Genomic DNA, 25,514 nt, shown 5'->3' with positions numbered 1-25,514 from the left:
TGGAGGGAGGGCAGCGTGATAGTGAGGATGGAGGGAGGGAGGGATGGGGAGAAAGTATGTGATATATATATATAGTGAGCATCACAGCCATACACTCCCCGGGCATGCCTAGAGAGAGCTGGTTAGGGAACTAAGCGTCATATACATTTCACACAGAACTATGTACAGCTACGTAACAAGCAGGCTAGGAGAGGTATCCCTCTGGAGGGTTTTTATTCATCTATTCAGCTCATTTCAGCTGTTTCAGGTGCCATGCAGAGTTAATTTACATTGGCAGGAAAATGAGGGAACACCAGAGGGGGAGAATATAGCAGGAAATGTGTTGTTTCTAGGTTTCTTCCTTAAAAAGCGCTGGCCTGCATCACAGCGTGGCTTTCTCTATCAGATAGCATACCACTCTCTCTCTCTACAGTGCTTAATCTACAAGGCAAGGAAAAGCGCCAAAATCGCAGAGGACAGGAGAGTTCTATAGAATTCGTTCAGCTAATGTTGTTCAGAAGTGATGTACTAGTTAGCTACCATATCTCTGTAAGTAGAAGCAGATTGCCAAGGAGGACAGAACAAGCAGAATACATAAAAACAAACAAGGAATGTAAAAAAAAAAAAAAAAAAAGGAATAACTTATAACATACTTAAATAGAACTTCAAATAAATAACTTCAAAAGTGTGCCCTTCTTTGCTGCACTCTATGGCAGGCCTGCTGCAATAGGTGACAGAACCCTTTTTTCTGTCACCCAATTCGTCTCCTGAAGGGGGTGAGATGATGGCGGGGAGGTATAACAGACAAATTGGAGGGAACCTCAAAAAGTGGAACAAATCATACAAAAAGACACCGAGGGGAAAAGAGCATCATTCAATCCTCCTGGCTGCCTTCCTCTCCCTTTCCTCTAGAGGGCGTCGCTCCATCACTCACGGGAACGGCCCACGATAGCCAGGATGTAGAGGAAGATGTTGATGATGTCTGTGTAGAGGTTGAGAGCGGCAAAGATGTACTCCTCTGGACTCAGAGCCAGCTTCTTGTTGCCCAGGAGGAGCTGGGTGTCCACGGCCAAAAACTACAACCACACAGAACATGGAGTAAGGAATTATTATGGCAAGAGAGACATTCAATCAGCCAATCATGTATGGCAGAATTGTAACGCTGTGCACACAGATCTGAGTAGGTACATCACATTGATTTTCAGGTTAGGATTCAGCCCATTATGCTGATGTTTTTTAATGCTTCATATTCTTATAACCACAAAAGTTACCAGTGATGTTCTGCCATACTGCATTAGCCTGAAATCATCATAGACTATTCTGAATAAAATATAAATAATGTTCTCATCTTTAAATGGTCTTTCTTCATCCCCACTCGCGTTAAATGTCTCTACCATATCCCACAACCAACCATTGGAATTCATCCCTCGCATCTGTCCATCTCTACTAGGTCTTATGTCACCGCTCTATTCTTTCCTCCAGGCCACTGGACCAACTTTTCCACCCATCCTCACTAACACGCTGCCCCACCCCCATCCTCACTAACACGCTGCCCTCTCCCCGTCCTCACTAACACGCTGCCCCACCCCCATCCTCGCTAACACGCTGCCCTCTCCCCATCCCTCCATCCTCACTAACACGCTGCCCTCTCCCCATCCCTCCCTCCATCCTCACTAACATGCTGCCCTCTCCCCATCCCTCCCTCCTCACTAACAAGCTGCCCTCTCCCCATCCCTCCCTCCCCCCATCGTCACTAACACGCTGCCCTCTCCCCATCCCTCCCTCCCCCCATCGTCACTAACACGCTGCCCTCTCCCCATCCATCCATCCCTCCCTCCCTCCATCCTCACTAACACGCTGCCCTCCGTCCATCCTCACTAACACGCTGCCCTCTCCCCATCCATCCCTCCCTCCCTCCATCCTCACTAACACGCTGCCCTCCCCCCATCCTCACTAACACGCTGCCCTCCCCCCATCCTCACTAACACGCTGCTCTCTCCCCATCCATCCATCCCTCCCTCCCTCCCTCCATCCTCACTAACACGCTGCCCTCCCTCCATCCATCCCTCCCTCCCTCCATCCTCACTAACACGCTGCCCTCCCTCCATCCTCACTAACACGCTGCCCTCCCCCATCCTCACTAACACGCTGCCCTCTCCCCATCCATCCATCCATCCCGCTCTCCCTCCATCCTCACTAACACGCTGCCCTCCCCCCATCCTCACTAACATGCTCACCAGACCGGACACGTCGCAAAATAAATGTAGAAATCCATGTTATTCAATTATTGCGCGCCAACGAGCGTCTGCGACGCCAAGGGCTAAAATAGAAGTCGTTCCTATTTCTGACTCAGATCGCGCTGCAAGTCCTGCCTCTCCCATCGGTTTATAGAAACAGGTACCCACGTGCCATCTCCTCATTGGTTATACCCACGTGGGTGATTGAAAGACGAACTTTGTTGCCGGTTGTCGTGGTAATACAATATAAGTTTAGATGCGATCACCATATAAGTTCAAAGATGAAAAAGCCTGGAAGGAGGAGAGATGACTAGAAACGATTCGGTTGGCCGTTTATGTGTGGATTAATTGTCGGAGTAGAGGTCCTTGTGCATTTCAGGTAAAATAACAACTCAATGTTTATATCCCAGGACAAATTAGCTAGCAACAGCAAGCTAGCTAAATAAGACAAATTAACGTTAGCTAGCAAGTGCAAGCTAACTAGCTAAATTGCCATACATGTTTAATGCTTTTCGAACTGTCCTCAAATTCATGTCATTGGTCCAGAGTTTGTTTTGATATTTTAACCTGCGTGTCGTGATCGCGTTTGGTGTGGGGGGGGGCAAAATAAATTGATGCACGATAGTGCACGTGCGCAGCCGGTTTGGGTTCCGTGTAACACGCTGCCCTCCCCCCGTCCTCACTAACACGCTGCCCTCCCCCCGTCCTCACTAACACGCTGCCCTCCCCCCGTCCTCACTAACACGCTGCCCTCCCCCCGTCCTCACTAACACGCTGCCCTCCCCCCGTCCTCACTAACACGCTGCCCTCCCCCCGTCCTTCACTAACACGCTGCCCTCCCCCCGTCCTTCACTAACACGCTGCCCTCCCCCCGTTCTCACTAACACGCTGCCCTCCCCCATCCTCACTAACACGCTGCCCTCCCCCCGTCCTTCACTAACACGCTGCCCTCCCCCCGTCCTTCACTAACACGCTGCCCTCCCCCCGTCCTCACTAACACGCTGCCCTCCCCCCGTCCTCACTAACACGCTGCCCTCCCCCCGTCCTCACTAACACGCTGCCCTCCCCCCGTCCTCACTAACACGCTGCCCTCTCCCCGTCCTCACTAACACGCTGCCCTCTCCCCGTCCTCACTAACACGCTGCCCTCTCCCCGTCCTCACTAACACGCTGCCCTCTCCCCGTCCTCACTAACACGCTGCCCTCTCCCCGTCCTCACTAACACGCTGCCCTCTCCCCGTCCTCACTAACACGCTGCCCTCTCCCCGTCCTCACTAACACGCTGCCCTCTCCCCGTCCTCACTAACACGCTGCCCTCTCCCCGTCCTCACTAACACGCTGCCCTCTCCCCGTCCTCACTAACACGCTGCCCTCTCCCCGTCCTCACTAACACGCTGCCCTCTCCCCGTCCTCACTAACACGCTGCCCTCTCCCCGTCCTCACTAACACGCTGCCCTCTCCCCGTCCTCACTAACACGGTGCCCTCTCCCCGTCCTCACTAACACGGTGCCCTCTCCCCGTCCTCACTAACACGCTGCCCTCTCCCCGTCCTCACTAACACGCTGCCCTCTCCCCGTCCTCACTAACACGCTGCCCTCTCCCCGTCCTCACTAACACGCTGCCCTCTCCCTGTCCTCACTAACACGCTGCCCTCTCCCCGTCCTCACTAACACGCTGCCCTCTCCCCGTCCTCACTAACACGCTGCCCTCTCCCCGTCCTCACTAACACGCTGCCCTCTCCCCGTCCTCACTAACACGCTGCCCTCTCCCCGTCCTCACTAACACGCTGCCCTCTCCCCGTCCTCACTAACACGCTGCCCTCTCCCCGTCCTCACTAACACGCTGCCCTCTCCCCGTCCTCACTAACACGCTGCCCTCTCCCCGTCCTCACTAACACGCTGCCCTCTCCCCGTCCTCACTAACACGCTGCCCTCTCCCCGTCCTCACTAACACGCTGCCCTCTCCCCGTCCTCACTAACACGCTGCCCTCTCCCCGTCCTCACTAACACGCTGCTCTCTCCCCATCCCTCTCTCCAGCCATCCCTCTCTCCCTCCATCCTCACTAACATGCTTCCCTCTCTTTTTACTGCCTTGTTTAAAGGTGAATGAGAGCTTTGGGCACAACACTTTTGGTGAGTCTAACTAGTGCCCATAACTGACTGATCGCATCAGCAAGGTCGTTTTTCCACCTTTAGAGTTTCCAAAATGTAACCATGTTTTTTTATACATTTTTTGTTTCGTTCTCACTTTTACACACAAAAAGATGAAATTATCTCAGTTTGCAGGGAGAGCAGACTGGGCTCAGACAGAGCTGGAAAACCTGAGGCCACCAGCAGCTGCGTGATAATCCGGTCACATGGCCAAACAGTTGGACTCAGTCAATTCCTGTCCCGCTGAGCTTTGACTCTGTTAGAGCTCAATGGGTATAGCCCAATGACTTACATATACACACACACAAGAAAGGCAGCGCTGTGTTGAAGACAGGGTTTATATACACATCCTTGGTATAGCCCTGCCACAACCCTGTCATTTAGCAACCATCCCATATGCACCATAACATTGATTATAATGACAGACATCCCTAGTAAACAACAGAACCTTTATGCTAAAATTTGTCCTGATAGTCAACCATGCCACGTTTACTTAGTACACTTTCACAGGTCACACAGTGGCGTGGATGAGGCGAGAGCCCCCCTTAAAACATGAAGCCCTGAAAAGTGCCATATAAATGCAATACATCATTAAAATGCAGGCGAGTTCCTCTACTTACGCAGGTGAAGAGCAGGGCTCCCAGGGAGGCGTAGACGATGTGGAGGATCCTGTGGCGGATGAAGATGCAGAGGATGGAGAAGAGCAGCAGGACGATCAAACACACAAACAGAACGCCGCGGCAGGAAGTGAAGTCATACTTGCTCTGGATTAGGGGAGAAAACAGGGAAATTAGGGATGGTCAAGGATTGTTATTGTCCCAAGAGGGAGTTGAGATTAAAGCCCCCGAACATTCCTCAATTCTCAAGGCTATGCCATAGTATGCGATAGTAATAGTGACAGTATGTAATAGTGATAGTAAGTGATAGTAATAGTGACAGTATGTAATAGTGATAGCAATAGTAAGTGATAGTGACAGTAATAGTATGTGATAGTAAGTGACAGCATGTAATAGTGACAGTAATAGTAAGTGATAGTAATAGTATGTGATAGTAAAAGTGACAGTATGTAATAGTAACAGTATGTAATAGTGACAGTAATAGTATGTGATAGTAATAGTGACAGTAATAGTATGTGATAGTAATAGTGACAGTATGTGACAGTAATAGTATGTGATAGTAATGTTATGTGATACTATTACTATGTGATAATAATAGTGACAGTATGTAATAGTGACAGTAATAGTACGTGATAGTAATAGTATGTAACAGTATGTAACAGTGACAGTAATAGTGAGTGATAGCAAGTGACAGTAATAGTATGTAACAGTATGTAACAGTGACAGTAATAGTGAGTGATAGCAAGTGACAGTATGTAATAGTGATAGCAATAGTAAGTGATAGTGACAGTAATAGTATGAGATAGTAAGTGACAGTATGTAATAGTGACAGTAATAGTAAGTGATAGTAATAGTATGTGATAGTAATAGTGACAGTATGTAATAGTGACAGTAATAGTACGTGATAGTAATAGTATGTAACATTATGTAATAGTGACAGTAATAGTGAGTGATAGCAATAGTGACAGTATGTAATAGTGACAGTAATAGTAAGTGATAGTAATAGTATGTAACAGTATGTAATAGTGACAGTAATAGTGAGTGATAGCAAGTGACAGTAATAGTATGTGATAGTAATAGTGACAGTATGTAATAGTGACAGTAATAGTATGTGATAGTAAGTGACAGTATGTAATAGTGACAGTAATAGTATGTGATAGTAAGTGACAGTATGTAATAGGGACAGTAATAGTAAGTGATAGTAATAGTATGTAATAGTGACAGTAATAGTATGTGATAGTAATAGTGACAGTATGTAATAGTGACAGTAATAGTATGTGATAGTAAGTGACAGTATGTAATAGTGACAGTAATAGTAAGTGATAGTAATAGTATGTAATAGTGACAGTAATAGTATGTGATAGTAATAGTGACAGTATGTAATAGTGACAGTATGTAAGTGACAGTAATAGTATGTGATAGTAATAGTGACAGTATGTAATAGTGACAGTATGTAAGTGACAGTATGTAATAGTAAGTGATAGTAATAGTATGTGATAGTAATAGTGACAGTATGTAATAGTGACAGTAATAGTACGTGATAGTAATAGTATGTAACATTATGTAATAGTGACAGTAATAGTGAGTGATAGCAATAGTGACAGTATGTAATAGTGACAGTAATAGTAAGTGACAGTATGTAATAGTGACAGTAATAGTAAGTGATAGTAATAGTATGTAATAGTGACAGTAATAGTATGTGATAGTAAGTGATAGTAATAGTATCACATAACATTACTATGTGATAGTAATAGTGACAGTATGTAATAGTGACAGTAATAGTAAGTGATAGTAATAGTATGTAACAGTATGTAATAGTGACAGTAATAGTGAGTGATAGCAAGTGACAGTAATAGTATGTGATAGTAATAGTGACAGTATGTGATAGTGACAGTAATAGTATGTGACAGTATGTAATAGTGACAGTAATAGTATGTGATAGTAAGTGACAGTATGTAATAGGGACAGTATGTAATAGGGACAGTAATAGTAAGTGATAGTAATAGTATGTAATAGTGACAGTAATAGTATGTGATAGTAATAGTGACAGTATGTAATAGTGACAGTAATAGTATGTGATAGTAAGTGACAGTATGTAATAGTGACAGTAATAGTAAGTGATAGTAATAGTATGTAATAGTGACAGTAATAGTATGTGATAGTAATAGTGACAGTATGTAATAGTGACAGTATGTAAGTGACAGTAATAGTATGTGATAGTAATAGTGACAGTATGTAATAGTGACAGTATGTAAGTGACAGTATGTAATAGTATGTGATAGTAATAGTGACAGTAAAAGCGATAGTAATAGTACGTAATAGTGACAGTAATAGTATGTGATAGTAATAGTGACAGTAATAGTATGTGATAGTAAGTGATAGTAATAGTATGTGATAGTAATGTTATGTGATACTATTACTATGTGATAGTAATAGTGACAGTATGTAATAGTGACAGTAATAGTACGTGATAGTAATAGTATGTAACATTATGTAATAGTGACAGTAATAGTGAGTGATAGCAAGTGACAGTAATAGTGAGTGATAGTAAAGTGATAGTAATAGTGACAGTATGTAATAGTGACAGGAATAGTATGTGATAGTAATAGTGACCGTATGTAATAGTAATAGTAATAGTATGTGATAGTAATAGTGAAACTGAAACAAAGGCCATGGAGGCAGAAAAAGACTCCATAATATCATGGTTTGCAAAACTGTAAGTGTGACACTGACAGCAAGGTGGGAGTAAGGATGGAGTGTGTGTGTGTGTGTGTGTATACGCGTTCATGCCTGCGTGCATGTGTGTACTACTGACCTGTAGTGAGAAGAGGACCACGGTGAAGCAGACCACAGCGGTGATGCCCACAGCCATGATGACAGTCTCCGTGTCGTAGAAGCTGGCGATCATCCCCACCATGTAGGACAGACTCAGGGTCAGGATGGACTGAGGGCAGACAACAACGTCAGTATTAGAACCACAACACATCCCTCTCAGAATGTTATATAACCTTTTCTCAATAGGGGGGGGCGCTGTTTTCACTTTGTAAAAAATCGTTCCCAAATTAAACTGCCTCGTACTCAATTCTTGCTCGTACAATATGCATATTATTATTACTATTGGATAGAAAACACTCTCTAGTTTCTAAAACCGTTTGAATTATATCTGTGAGTAAAACAGAACTCATTTTGCAGCAAACTTCCTGTTAGGAAGTGAGAAATCTGAAATCGGGGGCTCTGTTCCAGGGTCAGCCTATTAATTTGCATGGAATCTATGGGTCTACATGCACTGCATACGCCTTCCACTAGATGTCAGTAGGCAGTGAGAGTTGGAATGGGGTGTATAGCTCTATGTGAGGCCGAACAAGACCTCTTGGAACGGTGGGTCTAGTCTTTTCACCGTTCAGCTTGGCGCGAGAGGGACCTCAGGATTGCGTTCCGAAAAGCTTTCGTTATAGACGTTAGATATATCCGGCTCTGATTTTATTTGATATATGTGTTAAAAACATCATAAACTAGTTATTTTAAACCGACTTATATCAGTTTATATCAGTTTATTTCGATTTTCTGGATTTTCTTTGTCTTGCGTTATGGTGAGTTGGACACTGCTGCGCCACATGGCTAGCGTTGGCTGCTAATTCTAGAGATGAAGACGACATTCTACAACCGAACAACGATTATTCTGGACAAAGGACAACTTGTACAAGATTCTGATGGAAGCTCATCAAATAGTAGGAACCATTTATGATGTTATTTCGTATTTCTGTCGAAAATGTTTAGACGTATATTCCGCCAGGATTTTGGGCGCTGTCTCGCTATAACGTAAGCTGTATGTCGTACTAAAGTTATTTTTAAAAATCTAACACAGCGGTTGCATTAAGAACTAGTGTATCTTTAATTTGCTGTCCAACATGTATTTTTTAGTAAAGTTTATGATTAGTTATTTGATTAGATTAGGTGCTCCTCAAAGATTTCTCCGGACAATATTTCTGCATTTTCACTACGTATTCACATTGTAAAACCACGATTTGTGCCGCTAAATATGCACATTTTCGAACAAACCATATATGTATTGTGTAATATGATGTTATAGGACTGTCATCTGATGAAGTTTGAGAAGGTTAGTGAAAAAATGAATATCTTTTGCTGGTTTATTCGCTATCGATAACGTTGCCTTGAATGAATGCGGTTGTGTGGTAGGCTATTGTAGTAAGCTAATATAATGCTATATTGTGTTTTCGCTGTAAAACACTTAAAAAATCTGAAATATTGGCTGGATTCACAAGATGTTTGTCTTTCATTTGCTGTACACCATGTATTTTTCATAAATGTTTTATGATGAGTATTTAGGTATTTCACGTTGGTCTCTGTAGTTATTCTAGCTGCTTTGGTGAGATTTGTGATGGTGGCTGCAATGTAAAACTATGATTTATACCTGAAATATGCACATTTTTTCGAACAAAACATATGCTATACAATAAATATGTTATCAGACTGTCATCTGATGAAGTTGTTTCTTGGTTAGTGACTATTTATATCTTTATTTGGTCGAATTTGTGATAGCTACCTATGCGGTAAAAAAATGGTGAAAATATGCGGTTGAGTCTTTTGCTATGGTGGTTAGCTAATAGAAATACATAGTGTTTTCCCTGTAAAACATTTTAAAAATCGGAAATGATGGCTGGATTCACAAGATGTGTATCTTTCATCTGGTGTCTTGGATTTGTGATTTCATGATATTTAGATGCTAGTATTTACTTGTGGCGCTATGCTAGGCTATGCTAGTCAGCTTTTTTACTAATGAGGGTGCTCCCGGATCCGGGATGAGTAAATCAGGTCATCAATTGTATTTAAAGCCACAATATGTAACTTTTTGGGCGACCAGACAAAATTCACTTACAAATGTGAGTTATAGATCTGTAATTCTCATTGAAAGCAAATCTATGAAGTGGTAGATCTGTTCTATGTACACTATTTCTATGCTTCCAGTTTTTAAGTTTAGTTTTCGGTTTTGTACACCAGCTTCAAACCGCTGAAAATACAATATTTTGGGTTATGGAAAATGAATCTCTACACTATATTTGCTTGTTTTTTTTCATATAAAAACTGAAATTAGGCAAACATTTAGAATTTTAGCAACCAGGAAATGGCAGAGTGCTTTCTGCATAGTGCACCTTTAATCAATCTAATCTGTGTTTCATCGCTTCGTTGATTTCACGGTTTTATAAAACGTGACAATATCTATCTTATATTTGTCACTCTAGTCTAATATCAATATCTACCCAATTCCAGCAACATTGTCCCAAACCAAGACCTGAAATATTAACAGATACATAGGGTTGAAACATTAGACAATGCATCTATTAGAGGTTAAAAGACAGAGTCTAAGTCCCAAATGGCACGCTATTCCCTACGTAGTGCACTAGTGGCACCCTATTCCCTACATAGTGCACTACTTTTAAAATAGAACACTACATAGGGAATAGGGTGCCATTTAGCATGCAGCCAGAGTCAGGGTGGGGCTGTACCAAAGCGATCAGGTTCCAGGGGTGTTTGCGCCGGAACTCTCCACAGCAGCTGAGGGTGATGAGAGACACAAAGAAGATGGCGTAGGACACGTAGTACGTCCAGGGGTTACGCCGCACAAACAACTTGGCATCGTCCACGAAGGTGAAGACGGCCACGAAGGAGAAGGTGACCATCAGCTGAACGGTCAGCACCAGGAACACCTAGGAGGAGGTGGAGAAGGTTGGACAGACAGATGTTATAGGACTGTCTCAAGAAAGATTTTCAAGAACTATGACAAAGTGTCAGTCAACATTGGCTATTGAAATTAAAGTTGAAACATTGCTGGTTAGATTTGTTAGGGAATTACTTTATTTTGAATAATAGTCAAAAACATGAAAAGAATAGCAGATCATTGTTTTATTCATGAAGTTTATTTGGACAGGGACAATGTACAGCAAAAACAGAGTACATCTCAAAAGTGAGAAGTGATGCGTTGCACCATTTATTTATTTACATTTTTGCACCAGATTTAGGTAAAAGCTAATTTACATCTGAATAACTAGGAGCTGATAGAATGGTTTGGTTTCAATCTCCTCCACTCACTCAACTGACAGCATGTTATTCTGTTCTCATTCATGCAGTCCCGTCCCCTCTAATCTCCTGTCTCACCTTTCTGATGAACGCCTGTCGGATGCTCTTGTCCTCAAAGCCAGAGTTGGTAAACTCCTCGTTGTCGTAGTAAGACGGCGGCACGTCCCCATGGTAACCGTCACCCGCGGAAGCTGAAAACCCCAGACAACAACAACAATAAGGACCAAATAGCAACCATGTGTTTAATCACTACAGGGGTGAGACTATTGGCAATCAAATGCTTGTAGATTGTGAGACTATTGTATGTGTTGTTTTGACACGGGTCATTAACAGGGTTAGTTCAATATAGTTGTTGATCAGTCAGTCAGTCAGTGAGACAGTCAGTCAGTGAGACAGTCAGTCAGTCAGTCAGTGAGACAGTCAGTCAGTGAGACAGTCAGTCAGTGAGACAGTTTAACCTCAGGAGGATGATGTGTGTGCTTCTTCAGCACACTAGGTTGATGATGGACAGTGAAAGACACAGGCAGCAATTTCTCAGGGTAATTATACATCCATCTAAGTCGAAAACCAAACAGTGACCTTACGAATTTCCAAACCTGCCTTTCAAATGGAAAACTGACATAAGCAGGAGTGAAGACTGGTAACATAATTAATTAAACTGTACCTGAGCACATTGTGTTTGGCCCACTTGGAATAATGATGTATGACATGGGCTTGAGTGTTACAAAACATTTAAGTGTAGAAATAATGTGCATGTTAGCCCAGGTCTTAGGACAGTTTTGCAATCTTATAGCCATTAAAGCATAGAATGGAGGTAAACCCAGAAGAACCAGAAAGAGTGTCTAGAGAGCAACCTTTTCCTAGATTCGCCATGACACCATATGACTTCTCTTCCAAACATAAATCATGTGAAATGTCTCAAGCACAGCTATATGTCCACTACGGTCTACTCACTGTTAGGGTCACCAGGGAACCCTGGCTGTGCAGGTTGCTGGTAGGGCACTGTGGGGTAGGGGCCCTGGGGATAGGGCATCTGAGGGTAGGGTCCCTGTCCAAACCCTGGGCCTCCCTGGGGAAACCCGGGCTGACCATAGGGTGCAGGTTGACCATAGGGGGCAGGTTGATCGTATGGTGTAGGCTGGCCATAGGCTGCAGGCTGGCCGGGGTATGGAGCTTGCACTGGAGCTGGGGTGTAGTTGGGAGGGGCTATCCCGAACCCGGGCTGGGGCGGTCCGTAGACGTTGTTGTGGAGGGGGTTGTTCTCCCCCATGACCCCGGGGTAGCTGTTCTTGTCCTGAGACATGGTCTGTTTCTCTCACTGGCAGCCTGAGGAACAAGGAAACAAAGAAAAATGAAAAGAAACCGGCATTCACAGGAACAGACCACTGTTGGGTGGGACTTTGCATTTGAGATAACATGACAAGCTGGAGTTTTCTGGAAAGTGAGGCAGGGGAAGGGAAATGGTGAAACATTGTAAACTTAGGCTAATGATGTTTGACAACTTCAGCATTAACGTATTTTTCTTCACCTTGCTTGTTTTACTCCCTCCCTCTAAAAGGAGGCACCGGGAAAAGTAATGATAGTCTTAGCACGGTCTTGGCCACACTGGCAAAGATTCAAACACTGAATCTGCCTGATTACAAAGCTGATGAGAACACCGAGGAAGCTGGCAGGCAAAAGGCCCAGGCAGCAGCCCAGTGATTCTTCCTGAGAACACCCAGACAGTTTTCACACAGTCACATATCCTCCATCAACACTGCTAAGCTGCTTAGTTAGTCTGCTCTCTGCAATGTGCAGGAGGCAGGGCGAGAGAGGAATCAAGCCAAATTAAACACTGTCCAACGACTGGCTGTTCTTGAATAGGCTAGGTGATTCTGGAACGTTAGGTTATGATCCACTTGTCCTGACAATAGGATTCTCGGTAAACTGAAATGGAAGGATGTAGAATGACAGACCCCTTTGTCCACGTCTAGGCCTAATCCAAATAATACACTCACTGGAGAGAACACTTTGTGCCCCGTCACTCTCATGATGTTTTGTTGTGCTTTTCCCCCACTGCATTGTTACACCACCACCAGGTCAAACTGAACTTCAGTGGAGGCTGGTGGGCGGAGCTAGAGGAGGACAGGCTCATTGTAATGGCTGGAATTGAATTCATGGAGCGGAGTCAAACATGTGGTTTCCATATGTATGATCTGTTTGATACCGTTCCATTTATTCCATTCCAATGAGCCCGTCCTCCTACCAGCTTCCACCGCTGGACTTAGAATTTTGCACCAGCCAGTATGCTATTTAACCAAACAGTGTTTAGGCTATGGGGCAAAACAAAAAGAAAAGTTAAACTGCATGTTAGCCTATAAAGCAAAAAAAAAAAGTTTGTTTTGCAAACATCTTGAAGACCCAGTTACCAGTTGACTGAATAGGACCTGACGTGTTTCACAAAAATACCTAGATGAGGAAAGACGGACCATCCACACAATCCTTCAGACTTTCCAGGAAATGGTACAGTGCTTTCCCCTAAAAGCTTTCCTGCACCAGAGCACAGCGTCACCACGGACCCAGGCAGGTGGTGTCTTGGTAATTGAATGCCTTATTAATCTGCTTCGCTTTGGTAGGAGACCTGGGCTTGAGTCCCAAATTGCACCCTAATCCCTACATAGTGCACTACTTTTGACCTGGGCCCATAGAAGTGCACTATATAGGAAAAAAGGGACGCACCCTTCAAACACTTGCCTTACAGCAGGGGTGTCAAACTCAATCAGCACAAGGGCCATATTGGAAAAAAAACAAGGAATTCACGGGCCAGACATAGTCTATTATGTTAGTTTTTACACCCAAAAACTCATGCCTATAACTGGTTTTATTTGAAAAAAAGATGGCCCTTTATAATTCCACTTACGTACATGGGATGCTGTATATAGCATTAACATATTAAAACAAAAGGAATAAATTATATCTGTTCAGCCTTTGCTGCTATGCTTTCAGATGTGAATAATATGCTGTCACCCAAATCAAAAAGCATTTAATAAACAACAAAAAAATGTAGCTATAGGTTGTTAAACATTTAAACTTTAAAAAAAAAACTGCATGGATCACCAGTGCAGTTGAATGCAGTATTGCTGTATGGCGTTCTCAAAATGTATTGCAGTTTATTAGCCAGCCTAGGATACTGCTCAAATGTTGCTGTAATAGGCCGACATGTTTGTCCTTTGCATGGTGTTTTGTTGCAAGTTTAGGTTTTTGGTTATTCATTGTCAAGCTTTAAAAACCAAAGCCAGACTGCAACATTTATTAGCCTAGCTAGGACTGTGGCATGTGTCTGTACACTTTCCATCTGCTGTGCAAGGTAAACGAGACACATGATAGCGGCGCAATTGAGGTTGAATTCACGATGCCAGTGCATCAGGCTGTAATTTCATAAAGTAGATGACTCAACTGTCGACTAATTTATACTTGCTTGTGTGTCCTATGGTCCTTTAGTAGTAATTTATACCCGTATGTGAATCCTTTATCTTATTTTTTAATTTAACCTTTATTTAACTAGGCAAGTCAGTTAAGAACAAATTCTTATTTACAATGACGGCCTACCCCGGCCAAACCTGGACGACGCTGGGCCAATTGCGCACCGCCCTATGGGACTCCCAATCACGGCCAGATGTGATACAGCCTGGATTCGAACCAGGGACTTTAGTGAAGCAGTGCCTTAGACCGCTGCGCCACTCGGGAGCCCATATAACTTCATGACCACCAAAGAGACATTTTCTGTAGGCTATGGCAATGACTCCTTGGAACAGAAACTTGGTATGGACATTTAGCCTACAAGTTTAAACTTTTGGTTCTGTAGAAGATTTAGTCAGTGCCATTAGTGATGATATGATACTGCACACTGGCTGGCTCGTGTGTGGGTGTGGCTGGGTCTGTGAGAAAGGGTGTGTGTGTGGCAATGCACTGCCGTTTGGTGTACAGCATGTTGGTAGTGCATTGCTGTGACTTGTAGTGCAGCACAGGCTATATGGAAGCGGGAAAAAATGAATTGAAAACACAAATAATTGCGCGGGCCAGATAGAAATGTGTCCAAGGGGCCTTGTGTTTGACACACATGCCCCCTTCCTTCACTCTACAGGGTCCCTCAGCCATCTCAAGCTCGCTCCATTCTATTGTCCTCCTATAAAACACATTTAAAATGCAGGTGGTCAGGGCCAACCACATAAAAAAAAAAAAAACACATACAACTGTATGGCAGGTTTATCGAGTGATTTGTGGAGACACTTCTGGTTGTGTAACTTAGCCTTTGTATCCCTAGACGGTAGCTTCTGCACAACAAGTTCCCCATGGCTTGTACAGTCAACAACCCCCCCCCCACACACACACACACACACTAATCCTGTCTCTCTCACACTCAATCGGATAAGCAAGGGAAAGCAGAGGGGCAGATCACATCACTACAGCATCTGGGGCCACCCCACTCCTCCTCCCCTTCACTCCCTCTTTTCAGGCCACATTGAATAACAGTATAATTATGTAACACCTGACTGTCCCATTTCCCCTTGGTGCCAAAGCCTGCATGTCTCCCAAATGGCACCCTATTTCCTATAGAGTGTACTACTTTTGAACACAGCCCTATGGGCCCTGGTCAAAAGTAGTGCACGAAAAGGAGAATAGGGTGCCATTTGGGACGTAGGCCCCTGCACCCCGATATGGTCTCTCCACACTGGCTTGACCATTGGGGACTCGACCCAGATGGGTAACATTCATTGGCATCTGGCTTCACAACATTCCCCTACCTGTACAGTACATAGCTACTTCAATTACCTCATACCACGCGAATCGACTCGGTACTGATATTCATATACATAACCACGTTATTTTCTACTCTGCATTGTTGGAAAAGGACCCGTAAGTAAGCATTTCACTTAGTCTACACCTGCTGTAAACGAAGCATGTGACAAATACAATTTGATCATAACAGATTACAATCCTTATCTGACACAAGCCATCTTGACTGTTCCGACAATCATAATTGCTTGCTGACAAGGTAGGTACAGAACCCAGCAGCAATTCCTGTAGGCTTGATCCATGGGCTGTCTGAACTCACCTCTGCATGTCTGAATCAACAAGAATGTAGTGTAGACAATCAATCCATCAGCTCAGTTAGGAACTGTCTGGGACTGAATAGTGGCTTTGCGGACAACACAAGCTTTCCACAACACCGCTCTTTTACATCTACATTTTAGTCATTTAGCAGACGCTCTTATCCAGAGCAACTTACAGTAGTGAGTGCATACATTTTCATTCTTAGTCACACACTCCCTTTCACACACACACGTATATATACAGTGGTTTCAGAAAGTATTCACACCCATTAACTTCTCCAATTTTCTTTGTATTGCAGCCTGAATTTAAAATGGAATAAATTAAGATTTTTGTCATCACTGGCATACACACAATACCCCAATGTCAAAGTGGAATTATGTAAAAAAATATATATAATAATTTCAAACAAACACCAGGGAGGTTTTACAATTCATCGCAAAGAAGGGAACTGACTGGTAGATGGGTAAAAAAAGCAGACATTGAATATCCCTTTGAGCATGATGAAGTTATTAATTACACTTTGGATGGTCTATCAATACACTCAGTCACTACAAAACACACAGGCGTCCTTCCTAACTCCGTAGCCGGAGAGGAAGGGAACCTCTCACGGATTTCACCATGAGGGCAATGGTGACTTTAAAACAGTTTAATGGCTGTGATAGGAGAAAACTGAGGATCGAACTGAGGATCGATCAACAACATTGTAGTTACTCCACAATACTAATCTAATTGACAAAATGAAAAGAAGGAAGCCTGTACAGAATACAGATATTCCAAAACATGCATTCTGTTTACATCAAGGCACTAAAGTAATACTGCAAAAAAATGTGGCAAAGCAATTCACTTTTTATCCTGAATACATGGTGTTATGTTTGCACAAATCCAACAAAGCACATTACTGAGTACCACTCTCCATATTTTCAAGCATAGTGGTGGCTGCATCATGTTATGGGTATGATTGCAATCGTTAAGGACTGGGGAGTTTTTCCAGATTAAAAAAGAAACGGAATGGAGCTAAGTATAGGCAAAATTCTAGAGAAAAACCTGGTTCAGTCTGCTTTCACTAGACACTGGGAGATGAATTCACATTTAAGCAGGGCAATAACCTAAAACAGAAGGCCAAATCTACACTGGAGTTGCTTACCAAAACAGAGAATGTCCCTGAGTTTTTACTTAAATCTGCTCGAAAATCTATGGCAAGACCTGAAAATGATTCTCTATCAACAACAATTTGACAGAGCTTGAAGAATTTTGAAAATAATAAATATATATATAATATATATATATATATATATATTAGAGGTCGACCGATTAATCGGAATGGCCAATTAATCGGGGACGATTTCAAGTTTTCATAACAATCGGAAATCGGTATTTTTGGGCACCGATTTTTTTTAAATTTTTTTACACCTTTATTTAATCTTTATTTAACTAGGCAAGTCAGTTAAGAACACATTCTTATTTTCAATGACGGCCTAGGAACGTTCTGCCTCTGATTTTTAACCTTGTCAGCTCTGGGGATCCAATCTTGCAACCTTACAGTTAACTAGTCCAATGCTCTAACACCTGATTACATTGCACTCCACGAGGAGCCTGCCTGTTAGCGAATGCAGTAAGCTAAGGTAAGTTGCTAGCTAGCATTAAACTTATCTTATAAAAAACAATCAATCAATGACTGTCATTGCTCCAATGTGTACCTAACCATAAACATCAATGCCTTAAAATCAATACACAAGTATATATTTTTAAACCTGCATATTTAGCTAAAAGAAATCCAGGTTAGCAGGCAATATTAACCAGGTGAAATTGTGTCATTTCTCTTGCGTTCATTGCACGCAGAGTCAGGGTATGTGCAACAGTTTAGGCCGCCTGGCTCTTTGCGAACTAATTTGCCAGAATTTTACATAATTATGACAACATTGAAGGTTGTGCAATGTAACAGGAATATTTAGACTCATGGATGCCACCCGTTAGATAAAATACGTAACGGAATAAACGTTTTGTTTGAGGTGATAGTTTCCGGATTAGTCAAAGGTATATGGTTTAGAGAGAAATAGTCGACGCATTATAATTCCTGTAATAACTTGCGGCTGAATTTGAAAGGGTTTCCTTCGTTATTTTACCGTTCATGTCTTCCATAGAGAATGTCTTGATCTACTTCAAATAAGGTCTGTGTTTCGTGCAGGCTTAAACCGCCTCGACGTTTTGATACCCGTGTAAATCTCACTAGGATAAGGTAACGTTTGTCAACATATTTTCATAAATCCACTCTACAATTTTTTTTATCTTCGCTTATATTTAGCCAATATTGATCCGAGTTACCTTGTCCTATGGATATCTACACAGTTATAAAATTGGCACGGTGATGTAAGCCTACACGAAACACAGACCTTATTTTAAGTGAATCTAAAAAATATCCTATGGAATAAATGAAGGAACCGCTTTTCAGATTTTGCTAGAAGGTGTCATGGGAATTATGACTCGCACTTTGGTTGTCAATTCTTACCATGCCCATTATTAAAATAGGATTTCCTGCATATAGAAATTAAAGTTTTTGTTTTCAACATTCATCACAGGTAACTTAAACTCTATTTTTATTCAAACAGTTGAGAGTATTTGTCTCCTAAGCAGACTCTTCAGTATCATTGTCACTTCAGAGCTGTGTGCGTGTGTGTGTATTTATGTATTATATTAAGTTAAAATAAAAGTGTTCATTGTTCATTCAGTATTGTTGCAATTGTCATTATTACAAAAATGTGTGTGTATCATATATATATATATATATATATTTTAAATTTATTTTTTTATTTTTTTAAATAAAATCGGCCGATTCGGTATTGGCTTTTTTTGTCCTCCAATAAATCGGTATCGGCATTGAAAAATCATAATCGGTCGACCTCATATATATATATATACATACATATACACACACACACATATGTATGTATACACACACATACATGTATGTATGTACGTATGTCTTGGCTGATTTCTTTAGATTTTTCCATGATGTCAAGCAAAGAGGCAGTGAGTTTGAAGGTAAGCATTGAAATACATCCACAGGTACACCTCTAATTGACTCAAATGATGTCAATTAGCCTATCAAAAGCTTCTAAAGCCATGACATAATTTTCTGGAATTTTCCAAGCTGTTTAAAAGGCACTGTTAACTTAGTGTACGTAAACTTCTGACCCACTGGAATTGTGATACAGTGAATTATAAGTGAAATAATCTGTCTGTAAACAATTGTTGGGAAAATTACTTGTGTCATGCACAAAGTAAATGTCCTAACCGACTTGTCAAAACTATAGTTTGTTAACAAGAAATGTGGAGTGGTTGAAAAACGAGTTTTAATGACTCCAACCTAAGTGTATGTAAACTTCCGACTTCAACTGTGTGTGTGTGTGTGTGTGTGTGAGATATAGATATATATATAGAGAGATTATTATTATTATTATTTTTTTACAAATGTTACATTTCTTCCACTTCGACATAGTATTTTGAGTAGATCGTTGACAAAAAAATGACAAATCTACCCATTTTAATCCCACTTTGCAACAATAAAATGTGGAAAACGTCAAGGGGTTTTAATACTTTCTGAAGTCACTGTATATTTACCAGTAAACCAGCTCTAGGAAACAGCCCAGAGGGGAGCACACAACATTGCTTCTAGCTAATATCAGAAATATTGATCAAGAACCCCTCTGAGGCGCCCATGTTGTGATTGACCAAACCCATGTAACAAAACTGATTAGGTAATATTCTAAGAAAATGCTTAGTCATTTCCAGGGGCCTGACAGTGAAAGGAAAATTACATGTCTGAGCCATGCAAATCTAATTTGAAAACTAGTAAAATTGACAGCGCTGCAGCATGCTTAGGCAGGCTAGCCTAGCTGAATAGGATGACTAAAGACAGTACAGTATGGGGAGCAGAGATAACATTGTCTGACTGACTGGCTGCTACTGCCTGAGCAGAGATGAGATGACTAAGGAATGAAAAATAATCAAGTCATAGACCAAAAACAAAGTAATATTTTATTACTTCATAGTAATTTCCTATTGATGTCTACCCAATGTGGACCAGACAGTGACAATGGAATATTTTCAATATTTTGGCAATTGAATGTTCACTATTTTTGACTTTGAACATTAAAAAGCTCAAAAATAATTTGAATGTTATCATTTCATAATGCATCTAATGTAAAAAAATATATATAATCTAAACCAAAATGTAAAACGTATTATTTTGTAATAATTTAACCGAAACAGACCTCAAAAAGCACTAATCGCTCAAAACATAGTCCTAATCAATTCACAAGCAATTAAGAAGAAAATAATGACTGCAACACTGTTGAGTTCCACAAAGGTTAAGATGAAAAATTGAAATCTAAGGAGCCTCCTCATGGTGGATAAAGACACTACCACTATCAATGGCTCCTGCTGATATTGTGTGTCCCAAATGGCACACTACTCCCTATGTAGTGCACTACTTTTGACCCAGGAACAATATGGTGCCATTTGGGAGGTAGACAAGCATATGCCTCATTCATTAAGGGAGGGGGAGCCTCGCCGTCGCTCTGCTCCGTGCAGTCCAGTCCACACACAACCACAATAACTGGACTAACCTATGAACAACAAACTATGTGCCTTACTGAACAACAGACAACTACACAAAGTGTCAGGGCTTAGGTTTAGATGTGGAAGTCAGCAATGCTGCTCAACGGCTAGGGAGAGCAAGATGTCATTTAAGTGGGGTGGGGACTTGTGTTTTCTTTGATGTACAAGGGGGTGTGTACAGTATGTGGCAGGAAGCCACCACTGGATTACCACACTGGATGATGAACTAGGCAACACCATGCACTGGAAACAGCAGGATGTTTCATGTCTCTGATGTCTCGGGTGGCTCAAATGATAAATATCTAACTGCAAATATTTAGGCTTGAGTGATGCAGTGCTAGCTTAACTAGACTAAATGTCCATATTCTAATTTCACCAAATAATTCTCAATACGGAAACCCCAAGAGTTTGAGCTATAAAACTAGATAATATCCACTCAGTCAGAACACCTGAAAATGCAACATTCTAGAAGGCAGCCAATGAGCTCACTCCACAGCAGCCTGACTGCCAATCCAGCAGAGTAGGCTTATAACAGGATGTTGCAGTGTCAGCAGCAATTCTAGCCAGGTAAACCTGCAGAGCCCTCCCCCTACTCTCTAGGACATGTACAGTGCTCTGAAGGCAGACAGAGATAACTAGACAATATGGGGGAGAAAAGTTCCCTGTACATAACGAGGCCTGTACTTTCTCCTCCTCCATTATTTTATGTACTCTGATAGTCAAGGAATGGAGACAATAGGAGTCAGATAGGGTGGAAAAACTACAGGCCTTGTAACGTAGTAGTAGACTATCTCCCTGCTTTGGTGGTTCCTGATTGTAAAGGACTCAGTGGAGGTGATATTGGACAAGACAGCCTACTATGTAACAAATCATGTACTTTCTCCAGTGGTATCCATTCTTTGGTGTTCACTGTTCTCTGATTGTAAAGGAATGGAGACAACGTGGGACAGATGGGCCTATCCCAACAAGCCTAATGTGTAACATGGCCTGTACTTTCTACTCTCTCTACTCTTTGGCTTTCTCTGACAGTGAAAAGAATGGACTCATAAAAACTTGAAGTGGTTTGAGCAGGTATTTCCATGGCTGCTATAGAGATTCAGTAATGTCTGAACCCGATTCAATCCCATCACAGAACGATGGTGCTTGACTCCACAGCATAAATATCCAGGAACCTATTAGCAAATCGGCCCCATCTTTCTCATCCTTAATGCTACTGGAAAGAATGGGAGATTAATGAATTGTATTTGGATCATGCTTTTAATGTAATGCACTGAAGAGTTCTCAAATGGCAAGCCAGGAAAGGGAAGTGTGCATGTTCGCAATGCAATGCATGAAAGAGTCAAATGAATTTGCTCCACATAAGACTAACACAGCTTATGTGTTAACAGCATGCATCCCCAGAACACAGAGAAGGCCTGTTTATCAGATGGGCAGACATTTCACTATCTCGTTACAGGAATATTTTACTGTTCAACTGCTAGGGCTAGGCCATAAAGGGAAAACTATCCAGTCTCAATTATAAACCGTAACAACTACGGGCTGGGACGATGCCAGTATCGCGATACTTGTTAGTATTGTGGCAAGGAAACAAATCACGAAGCAGATTTAATATCCTTAGGAAAACAGTACCTCCGGGACAATAACAGTATCATTGGTTAATTTCTCAAATATTAAAATGGCATAGAAAGAGCAGCATACAATAAATACAAATGGATAGCATACGATCATAGACTCACTAGTGAGTCATACGATCATAGACTCATAGTGAGTCTATGATCGTATGCTATCCATTTGTATTTATTGTATGCTGCTCTTTCTATGCCATTTTAATATTTGAGAAATTAACCAATGATATTAGGCCACTCTTGGCCATGATTACAGACACCTGTGTGTCTTGACACTATATATAAACGAGTCATCCCGCAGTGTCTGTGATTGTACCCTGATGAAGACAGCTTGCCTGTCGAAACGTTGGTAAATTAAATATTTTTGCATCTGAGCTCCTAGAGTGTGCGGCTCTCCTTTATTTTTAAGTTTTCTACTCCGCTAGCCAGCACCTCACCTAAATAGGTGTGCGTTTATTTTTCTTCCGGGTGAGATAGTCTAGCAGTTCTTGTTTTTTTGGGGGGGGTGAATGAAACTGAATGGGGGGTAAAATACATATTTTTATTCACATTTTAAATAGGCTACACATATACATACACACACATATACATATATATAAAATGTATTATATTTAGCCTACCATTTGTATTTATATATAAATAAAAACACATACACACACCTTTGCCTATTTTATTTGCTTTCTAATATAGGCCTACGGTACTGCACCAAATGACGGTCTCAAAAAACTCATCTGTGCTTCAGAACCAAAAGGCTACGTGTCTTGATTGTTGAATAACGCCCAGCCATCAGCACTGGCATGTCAAGGAGGGCACGCATATCCAGATTAGTGACCCAGAAAGCACTCCTTTCATTTCCTCCAGTTTTGCCTGACAAAAACAGACTAGGCCATCTAGTTTCTCAACTGTATTTTATATGGATAAACGTACTACCGAGGCATCTTTACCAGAACAATAGGCTACTGGCTAGATGTCTTTAGATATGTGACATCGCACTCCCTTCAATATTATGGAATGAAGATGTGACATTCTGGCAAATGAATGACAGTATTTGTGAGGAAGCAAAGGGCTAGCCAGATGGCAACGAGTAGCCCTCCAAAGTGAGTGTGCTGTGCAGACAGACCATGCTTTCCAGGCAATCCTGCAACCATCGCTGCATACAGGTAGGTAGGCCTTATTATTCTGCTTGCTCTGGATTTCAGAGAAGTGACATGATATCCCTACTTGATATTGGCTGCTAACATGAAAGACTTTCAGCAACAACAAAAAATGCAGGTGTAAAACGCTGGGGCATCAAGCAACAATTACTACAGTAGGCCTACTGGTCTTTTGTTATGTCAAAATTGCTTGAAATTTATTATTCACTTATGACGGTTGCATTTGGAATGAGTTTAAATGAATTTTTTACATCAATATATGTTGTAGACAAAATAATGAAAAGGGCTTTCTGGTAACCTCAATAAATAGACTAAGATTTGTAGTTGAACAAGAAATTGCATGTATAGATTTTTTTTCTTCACTTGACTTGAAAAAGCTTGACTCAGCACTTAGAATGGACGACTTGGACTCGGACCTTGTGACTGGAGACTTGCTTGTAACTCGAATAATAGGGACTTGGTCCCACCTCTGCTCCTTAGTATAGTGGCAAGGAAACAAAGCGCCATCGTTTTTTAAAGGACCAAAGAGTTTGATTTGCTTAGTGTTTTCATTTTTGGCCATGGAAAAATTATCACGATACTGGTATCGTCCCGACCATAGTAAAAACAGGAGCACAGTAAAATAAAGTATTTATTGGGAGAAGATGAATAAAAAGTAGGCCTTAACAGCCTGTGTCGGCGACAGCAAGTTTGAGTTATTTTCTTGTTGAGCACAATTCAAGACCTTGAAAATGATGAGGCTGAGTATCAGGCTGCTGGTTCACATTTCTAGAAATAAACAAATATCAGCTGCATGAATACAGGCAGCACTATGATGTTATGTAATCAGCACTAATAGGAATATTCTGTATGCATTCCAACAACGTAAACAATTGGACAGTAGGCCTATTTGAGAATTAAAGCCCACTGACTGGCGCATTCTTTCCAGCTAATTGGCTGCAAACAAAGGAAATTGAATGTAAACACTGATAGCATCCCTGTTTGCCTCATAATAAAACGTGCTAGTTAATAAGCTATACATAAACAACGCATCCGTGCATTACAACCGGCTACCTAATCCTAGCTTTTCAATTCGCCCATCATATCAGTGTTGTACATCCATCCATCCACAGGCCTGAACTACGATGTGCATCGTATCAGTTGAATGCACCTTGCCTCCGCTGAATAAATTATCAGATGGGCCTTCTCGTTTACAGCGCTCGTTCCCAGATGACGATTTTGTTGTGTAGACTTACCTACAGCAAATGCCTCCCAGACAGTGTTGTCATTCATTAATGCTGAATAGTCTAGATGAAAAATGAGCATGTTGTCTGCGCTCGTACGTTACCTCGCTCTCAGTTACTAAACGAGCCCGTGACTGCGGGAGACGATTGTTAGTTAGCTTAATAACGTTTCATTAAAGAAAATAGTTTCGTTTCGATACACAATAACATTAAAAGGATGGCAAGCTAAAACTGATAACTATATTATGTTAGCGCATGGGGAAAATAAAGACGTAGCAGATGTAGCTCACTACCTAGCGAGTTATCCATTCATCATTTCGACAAAGTTGTACAACAAGCCTTGCATCGTTAGTTTGCTAGCATCGTCAGTTTTTTAGCAAACCGAACTGTCTGGCATTTTAGCACCACCCAAGTGTTGTTATCCTACTTAGTCAAAGACAAAATGCATATGTCAATATGTTTGTTCATGTTTTTAGTAAACAACGACTGAACATGGCATGACATGTTCAGCTACGTTAGCCATATGCTAGCTACAGCGTTTACTGCTAAATGTATTTAGAAGCAATTTAATCATTTCCAAATAGAAAGCAACCTTACCCTTCTTAAACAGTGTAATATATTAGCCACTGCAAAACCCCGTTGACTTGACGTTTCGCTTTCGAAACCCAGCTATTTCATCTGATGTAAATGTCCAGTCATCGGTGAACAGCTTTTCCCGCAACA

At 41.7% G+C, this 25,514-nt stretch overlaps 1 protein-coding gene across 1 annotated transcript; it reads right to left on the bottom strand.

The window, feature by feature from the left end:
• LOC120027164 (protein lifeguard 1-like) lies at window positions 1–25,514 on the bottom strand. The gene is made up of 7 exons (XM_038972034.1): window positions 25,389–25,514; window positions 12,033–12,404; window positions 11,157–11,269; window positions 10,508–10,708; window positions 7,798–7,926; window positions 4,986–5,129; window positions 1–1,055 (listed from the first exon to the last, which is right to left on the bottom strand). Exons 2-7 carry the CDS (start codon window positions 12,379–12,381, stop codon window positions 906–908), a joined length of 1,086 nt encoding a protein of 361 aa, XP_038827962.1. The 5' UTR covers window positions 12,382–12,404; window positions 25,389–25,514; the 3' UTR covers window positions 1–905.

This window comes from Salvelinus namaycush, chromosome 32 (genome assembly GCF_016432855.1).
Source record: "Salvelinus namaycush isolate Seneca chromosome 32, SaNama_1.0, whole genome shotgun sequence".
Classification (NCBI taxonomy): domain Eukaryota; kingdom Metazoa; phylum Chordata; class Actinopteri; order Salmoniformes; family Salmonidae; genus Salvelinus; species Salvelinus namaycush.
Note: the sequence above shows the minus strand (reverse complement) of the source record. Positions and strands in the feature narration are given on the sequence as shown.

Excerpts from the sequence above, each read along its gene's own strand:
- LOC120027164 (XM_038972034.1), bottom strand. The coding sequence starts at position 12,381 with ATGTCTCAGGACAAGAACAGCTACCCCGGGGTCATGGGGGAGAACAAC. Across the intron at positions 11,270-12,032 it reads GTTCCCTGGTGACCCTAACA|CTTCCGCGGGTGACGGTTAC; the intron begins GTGAGTAGACCG and ends TGGGGTTTTCAG. Across the intron at positions 5,130-7,797 it reads TGGTCCTCTTCTCACTACAG|AGCAAGTATGACTTCACTTC; the intron begins GTCAGTAGTACA and ends CCCCTAATCCAG.